The sequence below is a fragment of the Taudactylus pleione genome, unplaced genomic scaffold (assembly GCF_031769625.1).
Source record: "Taudactylus pleione unplaced genomic scaffold, aTauple2 ptg000510l, whole genome shotgun sequence".
Classification (NCBI taxonomy): Eukaryota; Metazoa; Chordata; class Amphibia; order Anura; family Myobatrachidae; genus Taudactylus; species Taudactylus pleione.
Window position 1 is genome coordinate 3,209,055 of NW_028284912.1, and position 26,954 is coordinate 3,236,008.

At 46.6% G+C, this 26,954-nt stretch overlaps 1 protein-coding gene across 2 annotated transcripts in view; it reads left to right on the plus strand.

Moving 5' to 3' along the window:
- Window positions 1-26,954, plus strand: part of COLEC10 (collectin subfamily member 10) — a 527,644-nt gene that overhangs the window by 19,483 nt on the left and 481,207 nt on the right. Inside the window, exons 1-2 of one of the 2 annotated variants that reach the window (XM_088450187.1) lie at window positions 21,427-21,515; window positions 24,934-25,112. In XM_088450187.1, the coding sequence (XP_088306313.1) occupies window positions 24,974-25,112 (139 nt within the window). In that variant the 5' untranslated portion in view covers window positions 21,427-21,515; window positions 24,934-24,973. Of the gene's footprint in view, window positions 1-21,426; window positions 21,516-24,933; window positions 25,113-26,954 lie in introns of those variants that run through there. The other variant, XM_088450188.1, reaches the window with a different exon arrangement.

A 26,954-nucleotide genomic window follows, 5' to 3' on the forward strand; every position in this document is an offset into this window, starting at 1 on the left:
CTAAGGATCGGCTTCATCCGCTTATTTTCTTCTTTTTACAAGCTGCGGCGCTGGGGGCACATGGCACCCTGCCCCCCTGGCCCAGCCCGCCTCTGCCCGGCAGGCTGTCAGCTTAGACAGCTGCCGGGTGGAACCGCCCTCCCTACACCCCTGGTTACGGCCCTGGTCACGTGTGTCATACAGCAGAGAGCAGAGGTTACCACAACTTCTCTTTCAAAGGTACCATGCTCAAACAGAGGGCCTATGGATAAAACACTGATGACACCAGGCCCTCAGAAGGGGTTGGGTACAGTATGCCAACGCTCAGGATAGAGGGTAATAATACCTCCCAATGGGCCTGATTTACACTGGCTATGAAAAGAATGGTGGTTTGTCAAAAGGTGGGTGTTTCTGAGGAGATTGGGGCAGGGTTTGGGGGAATCCGGCAGAGTTTGGGCAGATCGGGGTAGGACTTATAGAATCCTAATTTGGCAATTTCAGATTGTGGGAGATATGTAAGTCTGTATTAGTGAACATCTACATACCACCCAACATTTATCAATGGAGAGTTTGCTTCACCTGGACACAGCCACTTCCCAATGGGGGCATGACCCATCCTCAACCCCTTTCCTCTACCCCTCTTGCTCATAGTGCTGAAGGGCCATCACTTATGGGGAGATGTATCAAGCCTTTTAAAGAGTGGACAGGTGGACCAGAGAGTGGACAGGTGGACCAGAGAGTGGATAGTTGGACCAGAGGATGTACAGGTGGACCAGTGGAGAAGCTGCTTACAGCAACCAAACATCATCGATGTAGCATTTATCATATACATTCTATAAAATAATAAATAGAAGCTGATTGGTTGCTTTGTCCACTCCACTTCTCCACTGTATAGAAAGCTTAATAAATCACCTCTTTAGTGGGCCGTATGTCCCAACTGTCCTTATATCAGGACAAATGTCCTTTTACAAGGGACAGCAGAATAATCCCTGCAAATTGGGACTGGATTCCTGTTGCCCTGCGCACAATAGCGATCGCTGTCAGATTGCTGCAGCACGCGGCGTTCTGGAAAGCATGGAAGAATTAATTTTAAAAATTGTAGATTTAAAAATGCTGTTTGCCTAAAATAACCCATAACTAATAATATACAGTATGACTTTCTTAATACCTAAACCTAATGTATTTGTTCTGCAATAACTTCATCTAAACAGTTAAATAATGGCCAACATAACGTATTTCTATAGAAATGACAGTAAATTGACTCAGGCCGTTCTGTATTTATAGATATCTATTGTCGGCTGTGGACACAGCGGTTGTCACTCCACGGAGCTGCTACTCCACTTTGTCATGTGAACAAAAGACTTTTAATTAAAAGAGATTGCCCTTGAACAAATAGAACTTTGGGAAATAAAATGATGAATCATTTCCATAAAAAAAATAAAAATAAATTCAGACCATGATCGTGCCTACATGTATGACGGGATTGATATATTTCTGTATATATAAATTATATTTAATGTGTCATCATGCTTAGAGTGTCTGCACCGGGCGCTGTATTTAGGTCCTTGCATATGAGTCATTATGGATTCATGGACTTGGATGAAGATTATGTAGTTGTACAGTGAGTGGGAGCTGCCATGTTCTTTGATCTTATTTGATGTGATTTCAGATTCTTTTTTAGTTAAATAACTAAAGAGGCCCACACAGCGAACGCTATTTATGCCGTAAATTATATAGAGAATGCTTTATTATAGATTGGTGTATTTGTACAATAATTAGCGTAAAACATCAGATCCTACTCATCACCAAGACAGTTTGCAACATCCACTTATATGGCAATCGTTTTCATCTGTGTCATGAGCCGGAATCATGGGTCGGAATCAGCGCTCCAAGCCATTCTTGAGGCCTCCAATACTCCAAACAGCCTCTATAGACTACAGTACTGTATGTTTTACGTTATAATGGGGGAGATATAAGAATCTCAGAAGAGGTATCAGCGCACGTTATGTGCGCTGATACCGCTTCTACCATGTGTATGATCGGGAGTTTGGCAGTAAATGACAGGGGCGCTATGCGCCCTGTCATTATCGGCCCTGCTGTCTACAAGATAGCAGCGCCGATAGCCTGGGCAATGTGTGAACGGTCAAATCGCCTGACCGTTCTGCCCGCTTTAGCTGTCGCTATCGACAGCTTCAGCCTGGTGCTGCCCTATCCCCACAGCAGCGGTTGCCGGCTCCAGGGCTGCACGCGGGGATCTCGCAATACTTACGAGATCCCGAGCATGCTCAGTGGAGCCGGTTGGGACTGAGACACAGCACATCAGCACTAGGCTGACGTGCTGCGGTCTCTAGCGGGTAGTGCCAGAGGGGGGAGTTATCGTTCCCCTGCTCTGGCAGATGAGATGTTTATACATCTCATCGGTAGTGCTTCTAGCTTCGCCTCGGTAAAGAGGCGAAGCAGGAAGCGTTATAGCGCACGTTAAGTGCCGCTATAATACATCTACCCCCATAACATTTAGACCACTAGTGTATAGTTCTAAATATGTTTGCGGCCCAGGAGCGCTGACAGGGAGGACGGCACACCCCCTTGGTCAGCGTGCTTATGCAGAGGGCCACTGACTGGGCATGGCCATGCCGCACATTTCACCACAAGATGAAGCCAGCATTCCGCGGTCAGGATGCCAGCACCAGAATCCCGGCCCCAGAATCCTGACCAATGACATCCGACAAGAAGTATTAGACTTGGTGTTAGGTTAGGGCACTAGAGGGAGGGCTAGGGTTAGGCTGCAGAGGGGGAGGGTTAGGATTAGGCTGCGGCGAGGGGGGTTAGGGTTAGGCTGTGAGAGGTGAGGGTTAGGGTTAGGCTGCGGTATATGTCAGTTATGGGGAGGGTTAAGGGTACTTACCTGCAGGCATCGGAAATGCCACTGTCTGTATTCTGACCGCCGGCGTCCCATACCCAACCCGTCACCACAACTCCTCCATACCAGGCCCACCCCATATCATGGAGGCCCTGCTGCTGGGAATGGGTATGAAATACCGCCGGCCGCACGGCCGGCGGATCGATTCCCGTCAGCGGCAGCCCGACAGGAGCAGAGTGCGACGCAGCGGAAGACCGACAGGCCTGGAAATCCCGATCGTGGATAGGTAAGTATCCACTAACCTAACCTAACCCTCCTAACCCTCCTTTGGGGTGCCTAACCCTAACTTCCCCCCCAAGTGCCTAACCCTAATCCCCCCTCTAAGTGCCTAACCCTAACCACCCCCTTCCCCGCTGCCTAAACCTAAGTCCCCCGGGGGGGTGCCTAACCCTAAGTCAACCCGGGGGTGCCTAACCCTAACCCTCCCTCCCCCTAGCCTAACCCTAACCCTCCCGGGGGGGTGCCTAACCCTAAGTCCCCCCCGGGAGCCCTAAACCTAACCCTCCCCCCCAACGGCTGTCCGCTTGCGGGTCCCGGCATCATTACAATGGGCCATTGGCATTACTGGAGCGCCCCAGAACAGAAAGTGTGTACGTTTTTCTTTTTCCACATCTTTGAGATTCAAATTATCGCTTTTGATTTGTGTCAAAATCACAACATACCTGGGGCTCAGCTGCTGCAAATAACATTTTGGTTAGTGTGGGAAACTGCTTATGATTTGCTGAGGGGCCAAGATGAGTCCAGGTCTATTGAGTTTACAGTCATTGTGTGGTGGGCCAAATTTTCCAGTGGAGTTTTTAATTGAATTTAAGGTTATGTCAATTAGTTCTCTCTGGAGGGGTCCACTCCTTTCCAGATTTGAGGGCGGAACTGTGCCTTAATCAGTCAAAGTACTGGTCCTATATTTACCTGATCTCATATTTTAGGAAGATTGATACACATGGTGTCTTGATTTGACTCCCTTTGAAATACTGTGTTCCCAAAACCTATGCGCAACTCTATCTTTATCATTTATAAGATGCTTATAGATAATGCTTTTGTCTCTACCTAAATTTACAAGTGCCTGGCACAATGATCTGAATATGCAGTTTATTCAACAATGGTTTAAGGCTTTCCAATACTCTCATGTTTCATCCCAGATACTCTCATGTTTCATCCCAGATACTCTCATGTTTCATCCGTGAGCGTATCAGTTATTGAGACACAATATAAGGGTATTGATGCCCCAGTGTATTAAATAAAATGTTCCCAGGTATTTCTAATCCATGCTGGAGATGCAATGAGAGTTTCTCCTCTCCAAATATGGTGGCTTTGCCCGTCATTGACCTCTTTTTGGAAACAAGTTATCCAAATTGCTAAGGATATTATTGGTGAGGTATAATATCTTGGCCTATCTCCAAGTATCAAAAGTCTCTTTACCACATATAAATAATGCTGCTAAGGCAGTTATACCAGTTAAATGAAGGTCAATGTCACCTCCGACTATCAAAGATTGGTTGATCCAACTAAATATGTATATGGTTATGGAAGAAATTTCTCTGCCTGCAACGGATTGTCTTTCTACTTTTATAGCTACTGTATGGTTTTACTGGCTAGAATTGAAATAATCTGCCAAATACAAAGCCTTAATGGTCTAAACTGGTTCCCAAAGTGTGCCTTTCCGTTAGCTGATTATTATATCTGTTGGAGACCTAAAAACCCCCTTTCCTCCCTCTTCCCTTCTCCCCCTTTCTATTCCTTTCTTTTTGTTTTCTTTTCGTTGTTTTGTTTCTTTTGAATTTTGTATTTGATTGGTTTATAATAATATTATATTGAAAATCTGGATGTATTGGCGTCAAATACTTATTGTCTATATTTGACATATTTGTGAATGTTTTTGATATGTATGTCCACATATATATATATATATATATATAAAAATATATATACACATATATATATATATATATATATATAAAATAAACATTGTCCATCGATGGCAGAACCATTGATGGACCACCATAGAATGATGGCTATCTGCGAGGTTCTAAACAGTTTCAAAATAAGTTGCTGATGTCGGCCACCAGATGGAGCTCACGCAAGGTTATTGCACATTAGACCAGATTGTGAGACGCACACAATGCTGATATTCAAGCCAATAGTTGATGGTTTTAATTGCGGAAGTGTTTAAGGGCTCTATTTATTAACGTTATTTTTACTAAAATAAAGTGAAAAAGGGTGTTAAAATGAACTAAAGGGCAATGGAGTAGAATTCATAAAATTCTACTCCAAACCCTAATTATCAAATATTTTTAGTCAGTATATCGCATTTCCCATAAAAAATTGTTAAAAAACAAAACACTTACCTGCATCCAGGGACCGGAGATCGGTGCTCCGGTGATGTCCTCTGGGGCTCCGGTCAGCTGGTTTCCGGGCTCCTGCCCTGTGACCCTGGTCAGCTGTTGCATAGAACAACTGACTGGGGTCACAGTGCAGGAGCCGGGAGAGCAGCTGACTGGAGCCCCAGAGGACATCACTGAAGCACCGATCACCGGATGTAAGTGTAATCTGAGCAGGGGAGGGGGAAGGTTGCTGGGTGGGGGGGTGGTGTTCGCAAGGGGAGGTTTCGGTATCTGGCGGTGGCGCATGCACAGACAAAGGCCCTCATTCAGAGCCACTCGCTATTTGCGGTCGTTCGTTCTAAAACAAGGGGTGGCTATTCAAATGAACCGTTCGCTGTTTGCGGTCTGTTCACGCCTCTATGTCTGAACGAGCGAACAAAACTTGCGTTCGTTTTTTGGAAAAATACGCCCCCTGGCCGCTCGCATCCTACGTCATGTCCGCTATTTATTAGATTAATCGAGTACATCGACAAGGGTATGAACTGCTCGCTATTCTTGGGGTTGGTGTTTGCTACCACAATTTTGCGAGCAGTTCTGACTATAAAATAACCCAGTGATGTGGTCAATGACGCTGCTGTTTTAAATATGCACACCCATAAAACTCCCGTTTTGACCTTTAAGCACGCCTGCGTTCTGATTTCCACTCCCCATTTTCAAGCACCTTCCCCTGTTACCACCCACATACGCCTCTTTCTGTCACTCAAAATAGCAGGCATTCGCTATTTTGCGAGCACATGAATTTCGGCCGCACTGACTGGTTAGCGCATGCGTATAACGATCCGTACGCATGCGCAGTTGGGCTAACATCGCTCGGAACGAACGAGCGGCCGCTTACGAGCGGCTCTGAATCAGGCCCAAAGTCCCCCTGTATTTTTATTTTTTTTTTAAACACAGGGAGAAGTGTGTGGAGGGGATTCGCAAAACTCTGTCCCTGCAGGGGATTTTTGATAAATCCCTGTGATATTTCCTAAATGCACAATGCGAATTTAGTCGGAAATATCACACTACAACCACATTTTAAATGCAGATTGTAGTAAATAGAGCCCTAAGTCACTGAAAAGTCGCACAGCGCATCATCCCACGGTGTGTACACAGAGTCACAACTTTAGGTGCACTGTATCAGAAATGTATTGGAAAAGCCCTGGGCATTCTTGGGCGCAGTGGCATCACTGGGGGGGAGGGGTGCGGGCTGCGCCGGGTGACACCATCCAAGGGGGTGATAAAAGATCAGAGAAAAAGAGCTGCCCGGCTGTTTTGGTGTCACTCCCTCAGATGGTGTCACCAAGCAGCGCTGACTACAGCAAAAGACGCTCGGTGTAATGGTTAGCCATACTGCAACACAACACTGAGGTCTTGTTTCAATTCCCACAACGGCCCTAACTGTGTGGAGTTTGTATGTTCTCCCCGTACTTGCATGGATTTCCTCCGGGGTGCTCTGGTTTCCACCCACAATCCAAAAATATACTGGTAGGTTATTTGGGTCCTGATTAAAATTAACACTCATGTGTATGTGTGTCCGTATGATAGGGAATATAAGGCCGATGTACGCAGTACAAACAAGCAGCTGTGTCTTTGGGCACAGATGCAAATAAACGCCTCCTGCCGGCTTCTGTGATCCGCTGCTTCACCCGGGGACGCAGCATCAGATCATCTGCAAAAACATTCGCCATCTGAACACTCAGGATACGCAGGATGGCCAGCGTTTTCACTCTGCCGGGGGCCAGGAAATTGCAGACCCTGGCCTCGACCCGCCTACAAAATGGGGGTCCCTGCTATTGCCTCCTCCCCACCCTCAAACGGCTACCCCATGTCAGCCTTGCTGCGGCTTGGGACGCACTGTGAGCGATCTAGCAGAAGGAGACCTGCACGTGCTCAGTACTGATCCTGTGCATGCGCAGGTCTCTCACCATCGGGTTTGCAGACAATAGGATCATAGATTGTAAGCTCCACTGGGGCAGGGACTGATATAAATAACTGCGCTTATTCGACACCTAAGCTAATATAAAACCACAGCACACCTGCTACAGAATAAAAAGGAGCTATTGCCCACCTCACACGATCACTAGAAAATATAAACACAGTTCTGCACTGGTGCATTCACATATAAATCAGGAAAAACATTTATGCAGTTATACATACCCATAAAATCAGGTAAAAAAACAAATTGTATAAAAAGTTGCTGATTACAACAATCTGCTCCCTAATATTGGTAATCCCTCCGGTACATGCAGACCCTGCCCACCAGGCATACAAGCCGGCTAACACAGAGAGATACACTATAGTTACAGCTGACCGGGCAAGCTGGAGGTTGGCGAGCTCTCTGCAGGTGGATATACTGGGCGCGAGCAGCGGTCTCATACATCCGCCCGCTAAGCATCAGAGCCGGCTCATACAGGGTGATACGTTGCTGCTGTAGCTGACCGAGGGCCTGATTCAGCAAGGAATGCAGTTGCTTATACGCACATAATCGGTCGATTGTTGCGTACACCGCATGCATCGCAGTGCACGTGCGCGAACTAGCAATTTACGATGGGAACTGCGTTTGCAGAGGGTACTCAGACCCGGAGCAGAGTGATTGACAGGAAGTGCCGTTTGTTGGTGGCAACGGGGGGTCCGTTGCAGGGGCGTGTATAGATTATGCACTGCGTGGCCATAAGCCGCCATAGTGCTGATAGCGTACGTGGCTGCTAGCAGTTTCTGAGTAAGGTCAGGGCTTGTGCAAGTGTGCATATGGGTCCGATGTTACTCGATGTTACCGATTGTTTCGCCATGTTCCCCTAGTATACGGATGTGAGTAAGGGGAAGTGGGCGTCCTTATGTAATGCTGCAATCGCAATGCGAATGCAAACATTTAAATCGCGCCGTTGATAATAGCTTAGGCCCTGATTCAGACCCACTCGCGAGCGGCTGTCTGCTCGCAAGTGGGTCGATGGTCTGCACTGCGCATGCGCACGACGGAGGGAGCTCCGTCGTGCGCATGTGCGAGACGCGACGAGCGAAGGACTTTCCTTCGCTCGTAGTGTCTGATCAAAGGGGGCGTGCTGTCGATGTTGATTGACAGCACGCCCCCTTTGGTGGGCGTGCCGGGGGCATGCCTCCCAGACGGAGGCGTTCCCAAGGGAACGCCTACCGTCAGAAGCCGGCCCCACTGACATCACTAGTGATGTCAGTGGGAGTGATTTTGGCTCTGATAGAGCCAAAATCACTCCTGGCCTTGCGGTTGAGAAACTCAACCGCAGGCTTCTGCTCGCAGTGGCGATGGTCGCGATGGTCAAGACCATCGCGACCATCATCCTGCACGCTCATATATGCTGTGGGTGGTGACCCACAGCTATACGAGCGTCCAGGAGGACGCTCCATATTTATGGAGGTGGGCCCTGATTCAGAGCGAGCGCTCTGGTCAGAGCGTCCGGCTCTGAATCAGGGCCTTAGTGCGGTGCGTGCGTATAAGCTGAATAGTGATCCGTAAGTGAATCAGGCCCCGTGCACGCTAGCAACTGGTGAGCACTCTGCAAGTGAGGACACTGAATGCTATCGGAGGTCCCATATACAAGCACCGGTGCTTCCAGCGTCCGAGGATCGGGTCTAATATCAGCATATATGTACTGGAGGCAATTACCATTGCTAACTGTTTTCTTCATGCCACAAAGAAGCTACAAGTACGACCATTACAGCCTTTAGCTAGCACAACAAGTGCATTCGAATCTACTTACTTGAAACATCACCTGATACCTAATTGGCATAGAGGGTCAGAACTCTTGTATTCAGCATTACATCTAAGCTACCACGCTAGCAATTGTCAATTTAAAGCGGTCACTTTTTTCTTTTTCCTTTTTTATTGTTGCAATTTTCGTATGCTACATTTATATATTTGTGTCAGCGTAACCCGGTATTGTTGTAATCAGCAACTTTTTATACAAGTTGGTTTTTTACCTGATCTTATGGGATATGTATAACTGAATAAATGTTTTTCATGATTTATATAAATGCACCAGCGCAGAATTGTGTTTATATTTTCTGGAAATAAATAAATAATACATTTCCTATCATCAGAGGTCAGATAATAAAAATGGATTTCAACGTAACCTTAGTAAAAGTTATCTAAAATAGAGACATGAGACAACAATGTGGCCTTCAAAAGGGTCAGCTTTAGTTAATAAATGTACGGTGATGGAAGAAAGAATGGACAGCTATTCTTCGCCCACTTAACTTAATCAAATAACACCACAACTTGCAAGGGCTAAAGCTGACCACACATCTAAAGATTATCTGTCCAACCAGCCAACTAGTTGATTGGTTGGAATGAAAATCTGGTAACGTATGAAAGCAAATGATAATCAGCGATTTGCTCCCAAACGCTGGAAAATGGACCAAAACTGTTGTTTGAACAAATAGTTTAGACCAAACATTTAACAAACTTGTCTGACCGACCATTTTCATCTGTTTTCTGGCATTTAGGAGCAAATTGCTGATCATCAGTTACTCCCATACCTTACCAGGTTTTCATTCCAACCAATCAACTAGTTGGCTGGTTGGATGTAGGTTGGTCTAGTGTGTGGCCAGCTTTACTATCCCTTTAAGCAAGTGGGAGGTATTCGGCAGCCTTACCTATACACTACTAAGGCCCGCTTGGTTGAGAGGTACCGCTGACCCCAGTAGGGTGAAATCAGCCTACCCAGTGTATCGACAGGAAGTGCGAACTCCAGACTGCAGCAAGATGGACGCTGGACTAATGCTCTTTCCAGCCACTCAAGCTTCTCAGTAAAGAATCGAGCCCGTCACAATACAAACATCTAACTAACTCACTAACGGGGAAATGTATCGAGCCTTGAAGAGAGAAAAAGTACCAACTAATAAGCTCCTAACTGTAATTTTTCAAATACGGGGGTCTATTCAATTCAGCGCGATGCTGAATAGCCCCAGGAGGGAGCCCCCGGAGCTATTCATTTCAGCGTGCTGTTTGGACTGACTGAAGGATTTCTTCTCGCCCCCTCCAGAGGGAGCGAGGAGAAATCCGACTAAAGTGCCGGCCGCCAGGCTGTTTTCCAGTTTAGCGTGGCGCTCACAGTCTCGCAACCGGCACTTTAGTCGGAGAACACCCAGGTTAAAAGTTGCGAGAACCGGCATTCTCTGACTTAACTGGCAATTGTCGGACTAAACAGCGCGCTGAATTGAATAGCTCCAGACAGCTCCCTCTCAGGGCTATTCAGCATCACGCCAAATTCAACCGACCCCACAGACTGTAAAACGGCAGTTAGGAGCTGATTGGTTGGTCATTTATATCTCCATTTTATCACTCCAAGGCTTGATACATTTCCCCTAAACCCCCTAAAATAGCAATTCTCCCGTACAAACAGGAAAAGTCTTCCCCAGCCAACTATATGCCACCAACCCCGGACAGACAGGAATCCAGAAAACGGATAAAGGGGCAACGCACCACTCCGCCGCCAAAGCCAAGACATGCCTATCCAGAAATGCATGCACGTGTGGTCTAGACCTCTCGATGGCATCTCCATATTTTAGACTATGGGCCTGATTCATTACGGATCGCTACTGCGATCGTAGCTGCGAATACGCACACAGACCCACTGCGAAAATATGCTAATGTTTGCAATTGCAAAGCTGTCGCAGCCTAACATAAGGACGCCCACTTCCCCTTACATCTGTAATACATTGCAAGTCTGCGAAACCATCGGTAACACCGAGTACCATCGGAGCCCCACGCACAATTACAACAGGTCTGACCTTACTCAGAATTTGTTAACCTCATCGCACACAGTGAAGCTGAAGCTGCGTATGCCATCGCAGTGGCTAATTTATGAAACGGCGTACAAATGCACTGACACGCCTGCGTTTCACCGACCACCCCCAAATGGTCATTTCCTGTCAATCACTCTGCGATGGATCTGCATGGACACTCACTGTGATGCAAACGTATGTGCAATACGCAAAAGTCGGACGTCTGCTTGCATAATCGCAGTTGCGATTTGTAATGAATGAAGCCCTGTGCCAATAGAGCCAGGCAAGGACATAGGATAAAACCACCACACAGTCAACCCACAGCTGCATACATTTTCTCAAAGACTGGTCCTTAAAGTTATCTCTATACTTCTACTCCTCTCCCTCATCCACTATCTACAGACCCGAGCTCCAGTACAACATTAGCCAACCACCAGAAACCAGCACCTGTAAGCAGCGCTCTATGGGCCTCATTACAAGTTGCGAGCTACATCGATGTCGGATGCAGCTGAGCTTGTTTTTTTTTTACTATGCATCTATCTAAGACGCACTGTGCATGCGCCCTGATCCCGTCCGTACAGAGGGGCCTGATTCCCACACGTAGCCTTATGCCACCACTGCTACGAATATGTACCCAGTGGCTGTGCGAAAATATGCAAATGTTGCAACCACCTGGATTTGTATTGAGACGCCCACCAGCGGCGGTGCAGATCCAAGCATCTATGTACAAAGACGCAGCATCGGTTGGTCGCAGATCAGTCGATCATGGGACTAGATCAGATCACCAATAATCGCTCAACAGCGTTAACAACAGTGTTGCGCCCTTCTCTATATCAGTCATAGAGTCGCAGTAGTGATTTCAGGACCACACACACAGAAGTGTATTGAAAATGTATTAAGCGTTCAAGGGGCCTGATTCAGAGCCGGACGCTATTTGCGGTCGTTCGTTCAGAAAAAAGGGGTGGCTATTCAAATGAACCGTTCGCTCTTTGCGGTCTGTTCACGCCTCTATGTCTGAACGAGCGAACAAAACTTGCGGTCGTTTTTTGGATAACTACTCCCCCTGGCCGCTCGCATTCAACGTCATGTCCGCTATTTATTAGATTAATCGAGTACATCGACCAGCGTATGAACTGCTCGCTATTCTTGTGGTTGGTTTTTCCTACCACAAATTTGCGAGCAGTTCTGGCTATAAAATAACCCAGTGACATGGTCAGTGACGCTGCTGTATTAATTATGCACACCCATAAAACGCCCGTTTTGACCTTTAAGCACGCCTGCGTTCGGATCTCCACTCCCTGTTTTCAAGCACCTTCCCCTGTTACCACCCACATACGCCTCCTCCTGTCACTCATATTAGCAGGCATTCGCTATTTAGCGAACAAACGATTTTCGCCCGCACTGACTGGTTCGCGCATGCGTATTACGATCCGTACGCATGTGCAGTTGGGCAAACATCGCTCTGAACGAACGAGCGGCCGCTTACGAGCGGCTCTGAATCAGGCCCAAGGTCAGTGACTGGAGAACAGGGCCGGACTGAACCACAGGAGTACAGGGGAAATCCCAGGAGGGAACTACTGCCTTCTGGCCTCATTCCCTCTTCTAGGTTATATGGTGGAGCAGGACCATGGATGAACATAGGAGCTTGTTATGTTTCTATGGAAACTACAGATTTTTGCCCTCCTGCCAATCAAAATTACTACTTAGATTAATAGATTTTAACTTTTCTTGTGTGAAACTGACATTTATAATACAGCATATTGCAAACGAATAATGTAGTTGTACGAAAATGTAAAAAGTAACCAACACTTATGACATCTCTGTGGTAAGAACTTAGGGCCTTATTCAGTAAGGAATGCAGTTGCTAATACGCACGCAATCGGAAGATTGTTGCATAATGCGCATGCATCACATTGCGCAAACCGGTCACTGCGATCGCAGTGGCTACACAAACATATTGCAGAGTGATGGTCGGGGTGGTCGGTGAAACAAAGGTATGCCAGTGCGTTCGAACGTCGTTGCATGGGCGTGCATAAATTAGCCACTGCGCTGCCCTACACAGCCTGAGACCTGACAGCGTGCAATGAAGTTAGCAATTTCTGAGTAAGCTCTGAGCTTGTGCAGGTGTGCGTGAGGCTACGATGGTACTCGATAGTACCGATGTTTTTGCAGTCTTGCTAAACATTACGGATGTGTGTAAGGTAATGTGAGCATCCTTATGTAGTGCAGCTACGGCATTGCAATCGCACTGAATTAGCATACTATCGCAGATGAACTGCGTGCATAATCGCTATTGCATTCGCAGTTGCGATCCGTAATGAATCAGGCCCTTTGATAATGGATTTTTTTTTTACAGCGGCAGGAATTTGGCCTTTACTAGACCTAAAGTTATCTTTGCGGTTTAGACAACAGCTGTCGAGTATGAGGTCCCCTATCACATGCAGTGCATTTATGTGGTATACTGTATATAGACAGCATCACCCTCATGTGCTATATTATTATACACATGTTAAATTATTCTGCCATCCTCGGACTATGATGCATTCAGTACAGTGTATTGCTGTTATCACTCTGGTACATTATACTGCATACATTACCTGTATATACTATAGAAATTTAAAAAGAGTCCCTGACCTCCGCTCTAGTAGCCATGTTGTCCGCAGGATGACTATACTCTCTCTAAAGGTTGACCAAGCCTTTGTGGTGACTAGCCACACCCCTCTGCTGGCTGGCCACACCCATTGCACATGGGTCCCTACTTCTGCCTTACCCCGGTGGGCCCTTCATTCCCTAGTCCATCTCTGCTGGGAGATGGCTTGTCAGCGGCAGAGATGGTCCGTTTTATGGGCCCTGTTATGGGAGTGTCAGGGGCGTGTCGCTGAAGTGGTTACATACACAGACAATCGCTCACATTGGGGGCCGTATTCAGATGGAAAATCTGCATCTACCATACAGATGGTGCAGGTTTTGATGGTGGCAATTGAAGACGCCAGAGAACGGCTTGTGTTTGCATAAAGTCGCAGGCGTGCGATCGCCAAGAGACGCAGACACGGATGCGGCTGAGTCCACCTCAGAATCAGGCCGTATGTCTGCAAAAGTAAGCAAAATGGGGTTTAAAACTGCCAGAAATGAACATCTACTTTAATAGAGGCAAAAGGTACTTGTACAAAATGTTTTACCTACTTTACGGCATGCCATACTGTATAATAGATTCGTTTTATTATTTATCTATGGCTTTCCATGCACTCTATTGTTGAAATGTTCTTTCAAACACGACCGTTACCGTTAACAAACCCGTTACTTTCTGGCAGAACTTCTCCAAATAGAATAGTAACTGTTTCCTTTCAATGACTCTTTGTGAAACCAGTAGTCGGGATTACCAGCTACAGTATCTCCCGAGAGGAAGAGCTATTTACATTTCTGAGATAACCAGAATAAACATGGCAGGGATAGAGGAATCTGGATGTGCCGGAATGAGAGAGAAGCTTTATCATCAGCCCTGTGCAATGTGTTATACACAGAATATCACGGATCAGGAAACTTATGGGCCGATTGTTGCGTTCTGTGCATGTGTATGCATCGCCAGTGCGCGAGCGTGCCGGCTACACTGCGATCAAGTCGTCGCAGAGTGAATGACAGGTAGTCAGCCTTTTTTGGGTGGGGACGTGGGGGGTGGACGGAGAAACGCAGGCGTGCCTGTCCGCTTGATCGCTGTTGCTTGGGCATGCATAAATATGCAATTGCGATGGCATACGCAGTTTGAGTACTTACTGCGTGCAACGAGGTTAGCAATTTTTGAGTAAGATCAGACCTGCTGTAATTGTGCGTGAGGGGCCGATGGTACACGTTGTTTCCGATGTGTATGTTATGCATGATTGCAAGGTATTATGGATATGAGATAGCGATAGTGGGAGGCAGTGGGCGTCTCTTAGCTGGCAGTGTGACAGCATTGCGATAGCATTCATTAGCATATTTTCACAGCAGACCTGCTTGCGATTATGGAGCTGCAATCGCAATAGAGTTCTGTAAGGCCCTATGACAACAAGTTGGACATATGAACTTTCTTTTAACTATAGACCACAATATTCCTGTATCTACGATGGTGAGTCAAAAATGATCCGCACTCTGGCTGTAGAATTCATTTTAATCAACTTTCAGAAAAGACAAATACATTATTTTTTACGACATAATCTTCCTGCTTTTCAATACACTTTCGACCTGATTCAGACCCGCTCGCTAAGGCGCGATCGCTCGCTCTGAGCGATTTTCTTCCATCTGCGTATGTGTATAATTCGCAGTGCACGTGCGCAAGCCATTCGTTGCGATCTGATTTTGGCAGCTCGTAAGCCACTATCAGGTTGCTGCTTTGAGTGATAGATAGCGCCGTTTGTGGGTGGTAACAGGGGAAGGTGATTGTAAACGGGGGAGTGGTTGTGCGAACGCCGGCGTGTCAGGCCGCCAAAACGGCGTTTAAAGGGCATGCATAATTAGCAATGTAGCGTCATTGTACACGTCACCTGCATGTATTTCTGCCAGTGCTGATCGCTGTACTTGTGGCAGGCTAAGGCAACCCCGAGGGCTGCGAGCAGCTCCGATGGCTCACGATGGTCTCGATTAATCCTTCATTTCCTGGAGATGACGTGTGTTGTGAGTGGCAATTGGGCGTCATCAGACATTTGCGAGCGCACTTTGCCGTAGCTCGCTAAAACATAGTGGGCGTCCTTACGCGACGCAGTGTGAGTGCTTCATTTAAATATCCGGCCCCTTTTTGCCAGCGAGCGATCGCATCTTGCGAGCGGGTCTGGATGATCTCCTTTGTCCATCTGTCAACAAGCTTTCGTATTCACTCATTAAAAAATGTTTTAGCCACGAATGCACAGCTGTCTTCACCTCTTCATCAGACGTGAATCTTCGTTCTTTTAGGGCTTCTTTCAGGGGACCAAACAGGTGATAGACCGATGGGGCAAGATCAGGACCATAGGAAGGATGCTTTAACACCTCAAAACAAAGTTTTTGGAGAGTGTCGACAGTATGACTAGCGGTGTGCAGGCGTGCATTGTCATGCAACAACACAACACCCTTGGATAGGAGTCTTTGTTTATTTAAAACAGAAGATTACAACAATCTGACATACAGTACATATAAATCATATAATACATGTGAGGTTCTGGTTCTGTTGTGAACCCTCGGGTGGTATAAGGAGCAGACACTGGAGCTGATTTAAAAATAAATGTGGAATTTGTAATAAGTGGTTTACAGATATGAAAATGGCAAAACAGAAAGTGCGGGTTTAGCACTAAGTGCACTTGGGAACTGTAGTGATGCAAATGGGAAAAAGTCCAGGTAGTGACAACAGAAGGTAATCCAGTATTCCGGGGTTTGGGAGGCTGAAAAGAACTGCAGGTTGGAGTGAATTGCTGATTGAGGTGAGTGGCAGGCTGAAGTGGATTAGCAGACTTGAAGTGATTGCTGGCAGAAACAATAATGTCCAGAGGAAATGCAAGTGGAGGCAGGGTGCAAGGTAAATGACTGACACAGGTACTCAGGCAGTAGGAGAGGCAATAGGAGGGGGCAGGGGTATCCAGCAGGGTTTAGGAGCAGATACAGGTATAGCAGACTTGGCAGAATCCAACAGGCAGGCAGACTAGCTCAGGAACTCTCTCTCTCAGCTCTCACTGAGAAACACGTTGCACTGGCAATGAGAGGAAGCTCAGCACTCCCTTAAATACCCAGTGCCGCACTGTGAGAGGCCAGAGAGAGCATGTGACCCACCAGCACAAGGCAACTAAGTCACATGTCCGGAGGCAAGATGGTGGCGCCCATGCCAGAACAGAATGGAAGCACTGCCAGGCCTAACCAGCACAGAGTGACAATATGCCCAACCAGGACTACGCAAACCCAATGCTCCCCACCAGGCACCAGCACCACTGCCAGACGCCCCCCGCTACAGCATCCTCACAGGTATCACCCGCCGACCACCATGCCGAGAAACACTGGTCGTGACAGTGCCCCCCCCTTTATAGGTGGCCTCAGGACACTCACCAGGCTTTTGAGGATGAGTCGCATGGAACTTTCTGACGAGTGCGGGAGCATGGACGTCTCGGGCATCGGTCCAGTAGCGTTCTTCCGGGCCGTAACCCCTCCAATCCAGGAGATACTGTAAACAACTTCTGCGGACACGGGAATCCAGGACCTGGGAGACCTCAAATTCCACCCCTCTTTCTGTCTGCACACGAGGAGGAACAGGAATGACCTTGCGGAACTTGTTTAGGATCAGAGGCTTGAGCAGGGAAATGTGGAAGGAGTTTGGGACTTTTAGGTATGAAGGTAGCTGAAGGCGATAAGCCATAGGATTAATTATTTCGGTGATGGAGAAGGGTCAGATAAAACATGGAGCAAACTTCATGGAAGGCACTCTGAGCCGTAGGTTCCGGGTAGACAACCAAACCTGATCTCCAACTCGCATACAGGGCACCTTCCTCCGTTTTTTGTCAGCCTGAATTTTATAACGAGAGGACGCCTTCACCAAATCAGCACGTACCTGAGCCCAATTGGCTGCATACCTCCGTACAGTATCGTCCACAGCTGGAACATCAAAGGCAGGTAGGCTTTGGAACTCAGGAACTCGGGGATGAAGACCATATACAATCTGGAACGGGGTTTGATTTGTGGAGGAGTGATATGAAGCATTATGTGCAAATTCAGCCCAGGGTAGCAATTCCGACCAGTTGTCTTGAGAGGATGACATGAAGATCCTTAGGAAGGTCTCTAGGTCTTGGTTAACTCTTTCCGTGGATCCATTACTCTGTGGGTGGTAAGCTGTGGAAAAATTTACTTGTAGAATGGAGCACAGAGCTCTCCAAAACCTTGCCACGAATTGGACTCCACGATCAGAGACTATTTCAGTAGGAAGACCGTGGAGACGAAATATATGTATAACGAACAGATGAGCCAAATCCGAAGCAGTAGGAAGTTTCTTTAGTGGAACGTAGTGAACCATCTTTGAAAATCGATCTACCATGACCCAGATGGTAGTATAACCCTGGGAGCTTGGCAAATCAGTCACAAAGTCCATGGAGAGATGCATCCACAGATGTGAAGGAACAGGCAGAGGCAACAACTCACCAGCTGGAGCTCGATGTGAGAATTTGTGCTGGGCACATGAGGTACATGATGAGATGAACTCCGAGACATCAGCCTTCATTGATGGCCACCAATAAGCTCTTTTCAAAAGCTCCAGGGTCTTCTGGGTACCAGAATGGCCTGCAAAGCGTGAGAAGTGAGACCAGGTAAGAAGCTGCTTCCTTAACTCCGGGGCCACAAAGGTTTTCCCAGTAGGTGGCTGCATTTGTATTGTGGCAAACACCCTTGACTCCAGCACGGGAGTACTGCGCAGGATTTCAGAATTACTGTTGCAGGAGAGTGACCTTGACAAAGCATCTGCTTTTTGATTAAGAGTTCCAGAACGGAAGGTCAGAGTGAAGTGGAAGCGAGCAAAAAAGACTCACACACTGGATATTTTTGAGGAAAAGGAGGTTCCTATGGTCGGTGAAAACAGTAAAGGGAAACTTAGCCCCTTCTAACAGGTATCTCCATTCCTTTAGTGCCAGTTTTACTGCCAAGAGTTCTTGTTCTCCTATGGCATAGTTCCTTTCTGCAGGAGAAAGTTTTTTGGAGAAAATCCACAAGGGTGAACTCGGTTGTCTTCATAGCGCTGGGAGAGGACGGCCCCCACTGTCTCTGATGATGCATCAACCTCCAACAAGAAGGGTCTATCCAGGTCGGGTTGTCTTAGAACTGGGGCTGTAATAAACGCTTGCTTCAACAGCTGGAAGGCTGTCTCAGGTGGCCATAGAGCAAGATTAGCATCTTTACGCGTCAGAGCCGTGATGGGAGCCAACAATGAGAAGAATCCCTTAATAAAACGTCTGTAATAGTTGGCAAATCCAAGCAATCTCTGAATGGCTTTTAAGGTTTGATGTCGGGATCAATCCAGGATTGCCTGAACCTTCTTGGGGTCCATTTCTAGACTGGAACCAGAGATGACATAGCCAAGGAATTTCACACTGGGTACGCTAAAGACACATTTCTCTAGTTTGCAGTAAAGGAGATTTTTTTCCTTAGGCGGGAAAACACTTCCTTCACATGTTTGTGATGTTCCTCTGGAGAGGACGAGAAAATCAATATATCGTCCAAGTAGACAACTATTGAGATATAAAGTAAGTCCTGAAAAATTTCATTTACAAAGCCTTGAAAGACACCAAGGGCATTACATAAACCGGAGGGCATCACAAGGTATTCAAAATGACCGTCCCTGGTATTAAAAGCAGTTTTACATTCATCGCCTGCACGGATACCAATGAGATTATATGCCCCACGCAAATCTAGTTTAGAGAATATGACGGATCCTTTGACTCTATCGAATAGTTCTGTGATTAGAAGAAGTGGGTACCGATTCTTGACCGTTATATCGTTAAGACCCCAGTAGTCAATACATGGTCTTAGGCCTCCATCTTTCTTAGCAACGAAAAAGAACCCAGCACCGGCAGGAGAGGTGGAAGGACGGATGAACCCCTTCTCTAAATTCTCCAGAATGTATTCGGATATAGCTTTGGTCTCTGGCAAGGATAGAGGATAGGTGTGACCACGGGGCGGCATCTTGTCTGGCAATAAATCGATGGGGCAATCCCATTCTCTGTGAGGAGGTAAGATATTAGCCTGTTTGGAAAAAACATCAGTAAACATGTGATACTCTTTGGGAAATGCCGGTGGTATTGATGAGACTGTTTTCCTCACAGGTCGTGTCTTAGGAAGACAGGATTTCTGACAGTCAGCTCCCCATGAAAGAATTTGCATAGAGCACCAATCTATCCTGGGATTGTGCAGGCATAGCCAGGGTAGCTCTAAGATGATATCTTGAGAGGCTTCAGGAATCACTAAGAATCTCAGAGATTCAGAATCAGGGCTCCAATTCGGACCAGTACTGGCTGAGTTTCTTTGGTAACTACTCCATTAGTCAGAGGCCGCCCATCTACGGCTGTCAAGGAAATCGAATGCTTGAGAGAAGAACAAGGAATCTGTAATTTGTCAATCAAACTGGAGGTCATGAAATTTCCGGCCGCTCCGGAATCCAACAAAGCAGCAACAAAGACTGGCTTTGACTTGAAATCTAAGGCTAAGTTTATTACGAAATCTTTACAGGTTGAGGACAGACTCATTACTCCTAACTTGATGTCCCCAAGGTCAGTTAGGATCGGGCGTTTCCCGACTTACGGGAACAGGAGGCCACCAGGTGTCCCGCATCTCCACAGTATAGGCAGAGGTTTTTTAATATTCTTCTCTGGCGTTCCTCTTTGGAGAGATGGGTATGATTCACCTGCACTGGCTCTTCATCTGTAGAAGGAGGGGTTGGATGGGTAGTAGAGGGAGGAGTAGATGACCTTGGCCGGTCAGTTCTGTGCTTTTCAGACTGACGTTCTCTGAAGCGTAGGTCAATGTTATTACAGAGGGAAATCATATCGTTTAAGTTAGCAGGAAGGTCACAGGTGACCAGAACATCTTTTAGTCAGTCAGAAAGCCCATGCCAGAAAGCTGAGGTGAGGGCTTCCTCATTCCACATGAGTTCTGATGCTAACATCTGAAATTGCATGGCATATTGGCTGACAGGACGGGATCTTTGTCTTAGGGTCATGATACTGGACGATGCTGACACAGTGCGTCCAGGTTCATCGAAAATCCTCCTGAATGATGATACAAAGTCTGCATAGTTATCCAGCAGCGAATCAGAACGCTCCCAGAGTGGGGAAGCCCAATCTAAAGCCGAACCGGACAACAGCGACACAATGTATGCCACTTTAGTTCTTGCAGTAGGAAAGTTATCAGGCTTCAGGGTAAAGTGTATATCACACTGATTCAGAAAGCCACGACTGAGCTTACGGTTGCTGTCGAACTTGCTTGGCATAAGAAGATGTAGACGAGGAGATACCCTGTTCCCTGTATTACCAGGCACAGGAGTAGGTGTAGTTGCTGACACCCCAGGGGTGGATAACGAGGTTTGCAGATTATCCTGTCGTTTAAACATCTCCTGTAGAAACTGGACCATTTGGTGCTGTATAGCTTCCAGGTTTTCCAAACGGCCTGCGATGCACTGGAATAAATCTGCTCCAGACTCCTGTCCAGTGGCCGAGTCCATTGGGACAGTGCAAACTGTGAGGTTCTGGTTTTGTTGCGGACCCGGGGTAGTTAAGGAGCAGACACTGAAGCTGATTTAAAAATAAATGTGGAATTTTTAATAAGTGGTTTTACAGACATAAAAATGGTAGTAACAACAGAAGGTAATCCAGTATCCCAGGGCTTGTGAGGCTGAAAAGAACTGCAGGTTGGAGTGAATTGCTGATTGAGGTGAGTGGCAGGCTGAAGTGAATTAGCAGACTTGAAGTGATTGCTGGTAGAAACAATAATGTCCAGAGGAAATGCAAGTGGAGGCAGGGTGCAAGGTAAATGACTGACACAGGTACTCAGGCAGTAGGAGAGGCAATAGGAGGAGGCAGGGGTATCCAGCAGGGTTTAGCAGCAGGTTCAGGTATAGCAGACTTGGCAGGCAGACTAGCTCAGGAACTCTCTCTCTCAGCTCTCACTGAAAAACACGTTGCACTGGCAATGAGAGGAAGCTCGGCACTTCCTTAAATACCCATTGCCGCACTGTGAGAGGTCAGAGAGAGCATGTGACTCACATGCTCTCTCTAGGATAGGGTAGCTAAGTCACATGACCGGAGGCAAGATGGCGGCGCCCATGCCAGAACAGAATGGAAGCACTGCCAGGCCTAACCAGCACAGAGTGACAATATGCCCAAACAGGACTAAGCACAGCCAATGCTCCCCACCAGGCACCAACACCACCGCCAGACGCCCCCGCCACAGCATCCTCACAGGTATTACCCGCCGACCACCATGCCGAGAAACGCTGGTCGTGACAATACATATATACAATATATTGTTGCACAATAACACCAATACTTTGTGAAAGACCACACGTCACCTCTTAACCTACCCACTGTCAGGATTCGGCCTGGGATTGGCCATTACTCACCACGGCGCCGGCTTCCACTGATTAGCCGTGCGGTCAGACGCCAGGTGCAGCGGTGGGTGACGCGCTGAGTATTCTCCCCAGGGCTCGGTGAAGACTTTTATTTTTTATTTATTTATTACCAGTTATTTATATAGCGCACATATATTCCGCAGCGCTTTACAGAGAGAATATTCAGCCATTCACATCAGTCCCTGCCCCAGTGGACCCCGCGCCTCTGGTCAGGTCTCGCCAACACCCGGAATTAGCTGAGGAGCAAGACCTACATCCTTCCTCCTTGTTTGCTGCTCCCTGATCTCAAGGGCCAGGTCATGACACCCACATACTATATCCCATAACCACCATGGCAAATCCCCCCCACATCCCTCCCCCCCACACTCTTAACCTAACCTAACCCTTAAGTAGCGGAAACCTAAGTACAGCCATCTAGATGTATGTAAAGCATTTATCTATAATTTACTCAACACCTCTCATGTGACAGGACAGAAGTCTTAAGAATTGACAAGAACAGGATTTCCGCTACCCATTCAAGGGGTCTCAGATGGCGCCACAACCGGGACCAACTGACCGCGTCCATCCTTCCCTTGTCAATATCATCATCCGTTTCACCACGTGTAGAATCTCCCCCACCACCGCCTCACAGGGGAGAACTTTGACCCTATTGCCAATTTGACACTGTTGGCATTTCATCCATTCGGGCTCACGTTGTCGCCGTCATTACAATCCAATTCCAAATCAAACATTCTATATCCCTTGAATGCCCCATAAGCCCATTCAGGGTAACTCAGCCCCGAAAGACACGGGATACGTAAAGCTTTTGAAACTGTTTTGTAAACCTTTATGTTAAAGGGACACTCACAGAAGAAGTGGTCTATGGTCTCCTCCTCCCCTTGACACTCCTCCGTGGGCAACCACGATCATCGACACTTCTACAAGTGAGATTCCCTCCCACATAAAGCCTTCCATGGAAGGAGAGCCAGGTGATGTTTCTAAACTTCAGGGGGATCCTCTGAGAATTAATCAGAGTAAGCCCTTCTGAACAAATCTCACCCAGGCAGTCTTTCAGCGACAAGGGTACGTGAAAGTAGGTCCTTGGATAGCAGTCCTCTGTGTTTTGTTTACATTTTAGGCTTCAGCTCTACAGTGAGCATCTCACTGTAACGAGCATTGTTGATTGTTGAACCTTTTTCCTGATAATGTTCCAATACTGGCTCTTGAGAATCCCAGAAAACTGTAAGCATCAATTTTCCAGCTGATAGGTGACTTTTGAACTTTTTCTTAGTCGGCGATTGAGGATGTTTCAGTTTCATACTCTGCGGTTTACTCTTAGGCTCATAGTGATGAATCCATGTCTTGTCCCCAGTAATGATTTAAGAACGTTACATCTCCCTTAGAGTATCTGTCCAAAATTTGTTTGCAAATGTCCAAACACGTTTGCGCTATTCTGTGAGTTGTTTCGGTACCATCTTGCACAAACCTTTCGAAACCCAAGTCTGTCGTGGATTATTGCATAGGCAGAGCCATGGCTGATTTGCAAGTGATTTGCAACATAATCTACTGTCACTTGTCTATCCAACAGAATCAGTTCACGTGCACGCTCAGTGTTCTCATCAGTCGTGGACATGGATGGAAGTCTGGCTCCTTCTTCATGGCTGACACTTGTGCGACCTTCTTTGAACTTCTCTATCCATTCATACACACTTCTTCGCTACAAAACACTGTCTCCATACTGTGCACAAAGTCTTTGATAAATATCGGCACCAGAAACACCTGCAGACCACAAAAAAATGAATCGCTGCACCCTGCTCTGCTTTCGTGCAAATCGCAGGTGGGGCAGCCATTTTTTCCTGCGCTGCTGTCATAAATGAACTGACGTAACACGTGCAAACCTGCACAGCAGTGACTGGGGAGACAGCGACCTACAGTAGTACGGAAAGTGTTGATAAGACAGTGCGGCCAACAGAAGTATTAATATAACTGGAGTGCAGATTATTTTTGACTCGCCCTCGTATGTTATTTGAGCCTCACATCACTGGCCCTGTGCTGTTGGGGTGACGCTTCTCCTTCACTCTCATTTTGTGGCTTCTTGTTTGTCTCCACCTATATTTAATAAGGTGGTGAATTAGGGTCATCTTAGGGCCTGATTCAGAGTTGTACGTAATGCCGATGTTTATGGATTTGAGCGATTGTTAGCAAACCGCGCATGCGTCTAAATTGCACTGCACATGCGTCAAGGTGCATTACCGTAGTCATTCTAGGCAACTTTTTAACTTGCAGTGTCATTGGTATGAAGCATTTGGGGGAGGTAGCGGAGCCTAACCCTCCTCCTTGTGCCTAACCCTAAACCCTAACCCCACTAATTGCCGTCGGGATGCCGACGATTGGATTCTGCCTGGTGTCGGCATTTTGAGCACCGGCAACCTGAAAGCCGGGATTGAAACTACATCCCGAATTTCATTACCTTTATTGCAAGTTGAAGCAAAATTATAACGTGCCAACTGCATTAAATATAAATACGACCCTAGTCCTGTGTAACGCTGAGACATCAGTTGTTCCCACATTTGTTTTTGTTTTTTTTTATTCTAAATTATTTTCATTCTTCTCTGTAAATGAGACGTTCTGCTAAAAGTTTAAATAGGCAGAAGAGCCCGTCAGCGTGTTCTCCCATGTATCAGTGTCCACAGCATTGAGCATCTAGAGATAAATGAATGTAAACAATTGTCAGGGCAGGATAAATATTCCTGACGCTGAGCAGAGCCCTCAGAGATAAAATGCTCTGCCGTCCTAGTTGGTCGCAGTAATGAGTTGTCTTTTATTGTTACTAACAGCCACTTGGACATCAGACGTTTCCAGCAACCACCGAACACGATGTGCGTGACCGGGCCTCAGCTAAGTGTGTTTGTTACTTTACTTGTGTTGTTCCCGGGGGACGTCGCCGCTTTCGAGGCAGAGAACCGATCGACTTCCGATATCTGCTCAACGCACACGATTATACCTGGGCCCAAAGGTGAGAAATACTGGTGCACTTATAAACTGAGAGTTGTATGCAAATATATTTTCTATCAGATATGTATGTATGTAAATGTTTCATTAGAGATGTGAGGGTCCGGATTTCTGAAATTTGCACACAACCGAATTTAGGGGTTCCGATTAGAACCGAGTCAAGGTTCCGATTGAGTCACGGTTTGGATCTGTTGCCTGTTCGGAACTCAGATTTATAAACTTAACTCGGGTTTTGGATTCAGACATTTTAGCTGTTTTTATTGATTTGTATCGATTTTTAATAGTTTTTTTATTGTTTTTTATCCAAACTCAAAACCAAAGCACTTGAGGATAGTTTTGCAAAACTAGGGGCCTAATTCAGACCTGGACGCTAAGTTGCGCTCGCTCGCTCTGAGCGATGGTCGCCTGTCTGTGCATGCGTATAAGTCACAGTGCGCGTGCGCAAACTAGCACGAGCGATCGGATTTTGCTCGCTCATCCTGAAAAGACTGCCCGGTGGTATGAGTGACAGATTGCGCCGTTTGTGGATAGTAACAGGGGAAGGTGCTTGTGAATGGGGGAGTGGTACTGTGAACGCAGGCGTGTCTGACCATCAGAACTGAGTTTAATGGGTGTGCATAATTAGCAAAGTAGCGTCATTGAACACGTCACTTGCTTGTTTTTTACCCTGAACTGCTCGGAGTGCTGTGAGTGGCAAGGGGGCGTCTTTATACAATACCGAGCGCTTATTTCCGGGGCTCGCTAAGACATACAGGGCGTCCTTACGAGACGCAGTGCGAGCGCTTAATTTAAATATCCGGCCCCTTTTTGCAGCGAGCGGCCGCAATTTGCTAGCGGGACTGAATCAGGCCCTAAAACCAAAACACAAAGATGAATCCATATCCAAAACCAAAACAGGGGGGGTCCTCACACATTTATTCATATACTGTAGTCCCATTGGTTGTGCAGTGCTTTACAAAATACAACACAGACAGTAATATATGACACAGGGCAATATAAAATAGTCCATTGTCTGGCATTGTGTATAATGATAAGGTCCCTATCCTGAGGATCTTATTAAACTATAATTATATGAGATATTGTAAAAATAATAATTAATATTCATATTGTGAGACTTTGGAGCCAAATAAAGAATAGTACTCCCTTTTCTGGCTGCAAAATACACCTGAAATAAATAGAAAACGATAATGTCACACTCATGTGGAGTGAATTACTGGCGATGTGCCATTGCCACAGTGCTCAGCTGCGCACATATCAGTCAGTTCCGGTACCCCGCAAACATGGCAAGTTTTCATACCTCTATAGAGTGCAAGGCAAACCTTTCAATGTGGATTGGGTTCGATGCGCTGCTCCGGAACAGCAAATGGCGGCCACCGCAATGAAAAATTGTTCCGGTCTGGGACAATAAAGACACTTGGGGGTTAATTTACTAATAATCAAATCTGATCGAGTTTTTTTTTCAATTCGATTAGCATCGCCGAAACTCGGGTGATTTGAGGCTTCTGAAACTCACAAATTTATTAAGAAGTGAGTTTAGCTGAGAGTGAGATGGCCGATAGCAGATCGAGATTTCTCCCTCGAGTAGCAAGTTTAGAATGCAGATTGCAGTGTCTTTTCTCTGCCTAACTCTCCTGAACAAGCAGCCTGCACATAACAGTGAGATATCTGTATTCTGCTTTTGTGGTCCACTTGTAAAAAAAGGGTTAATTAATAAAAACTTACATAGGGTTTCCCCAAAAAAACATAACCAGCCCTGGGCTGCTCAGCCAGACCTGGTTCCTAAAAATATGGGGAAAAAAATGAATAGGGTCCTCCCTGTATTTTAGAAACCAGCACCTGGCTGCTG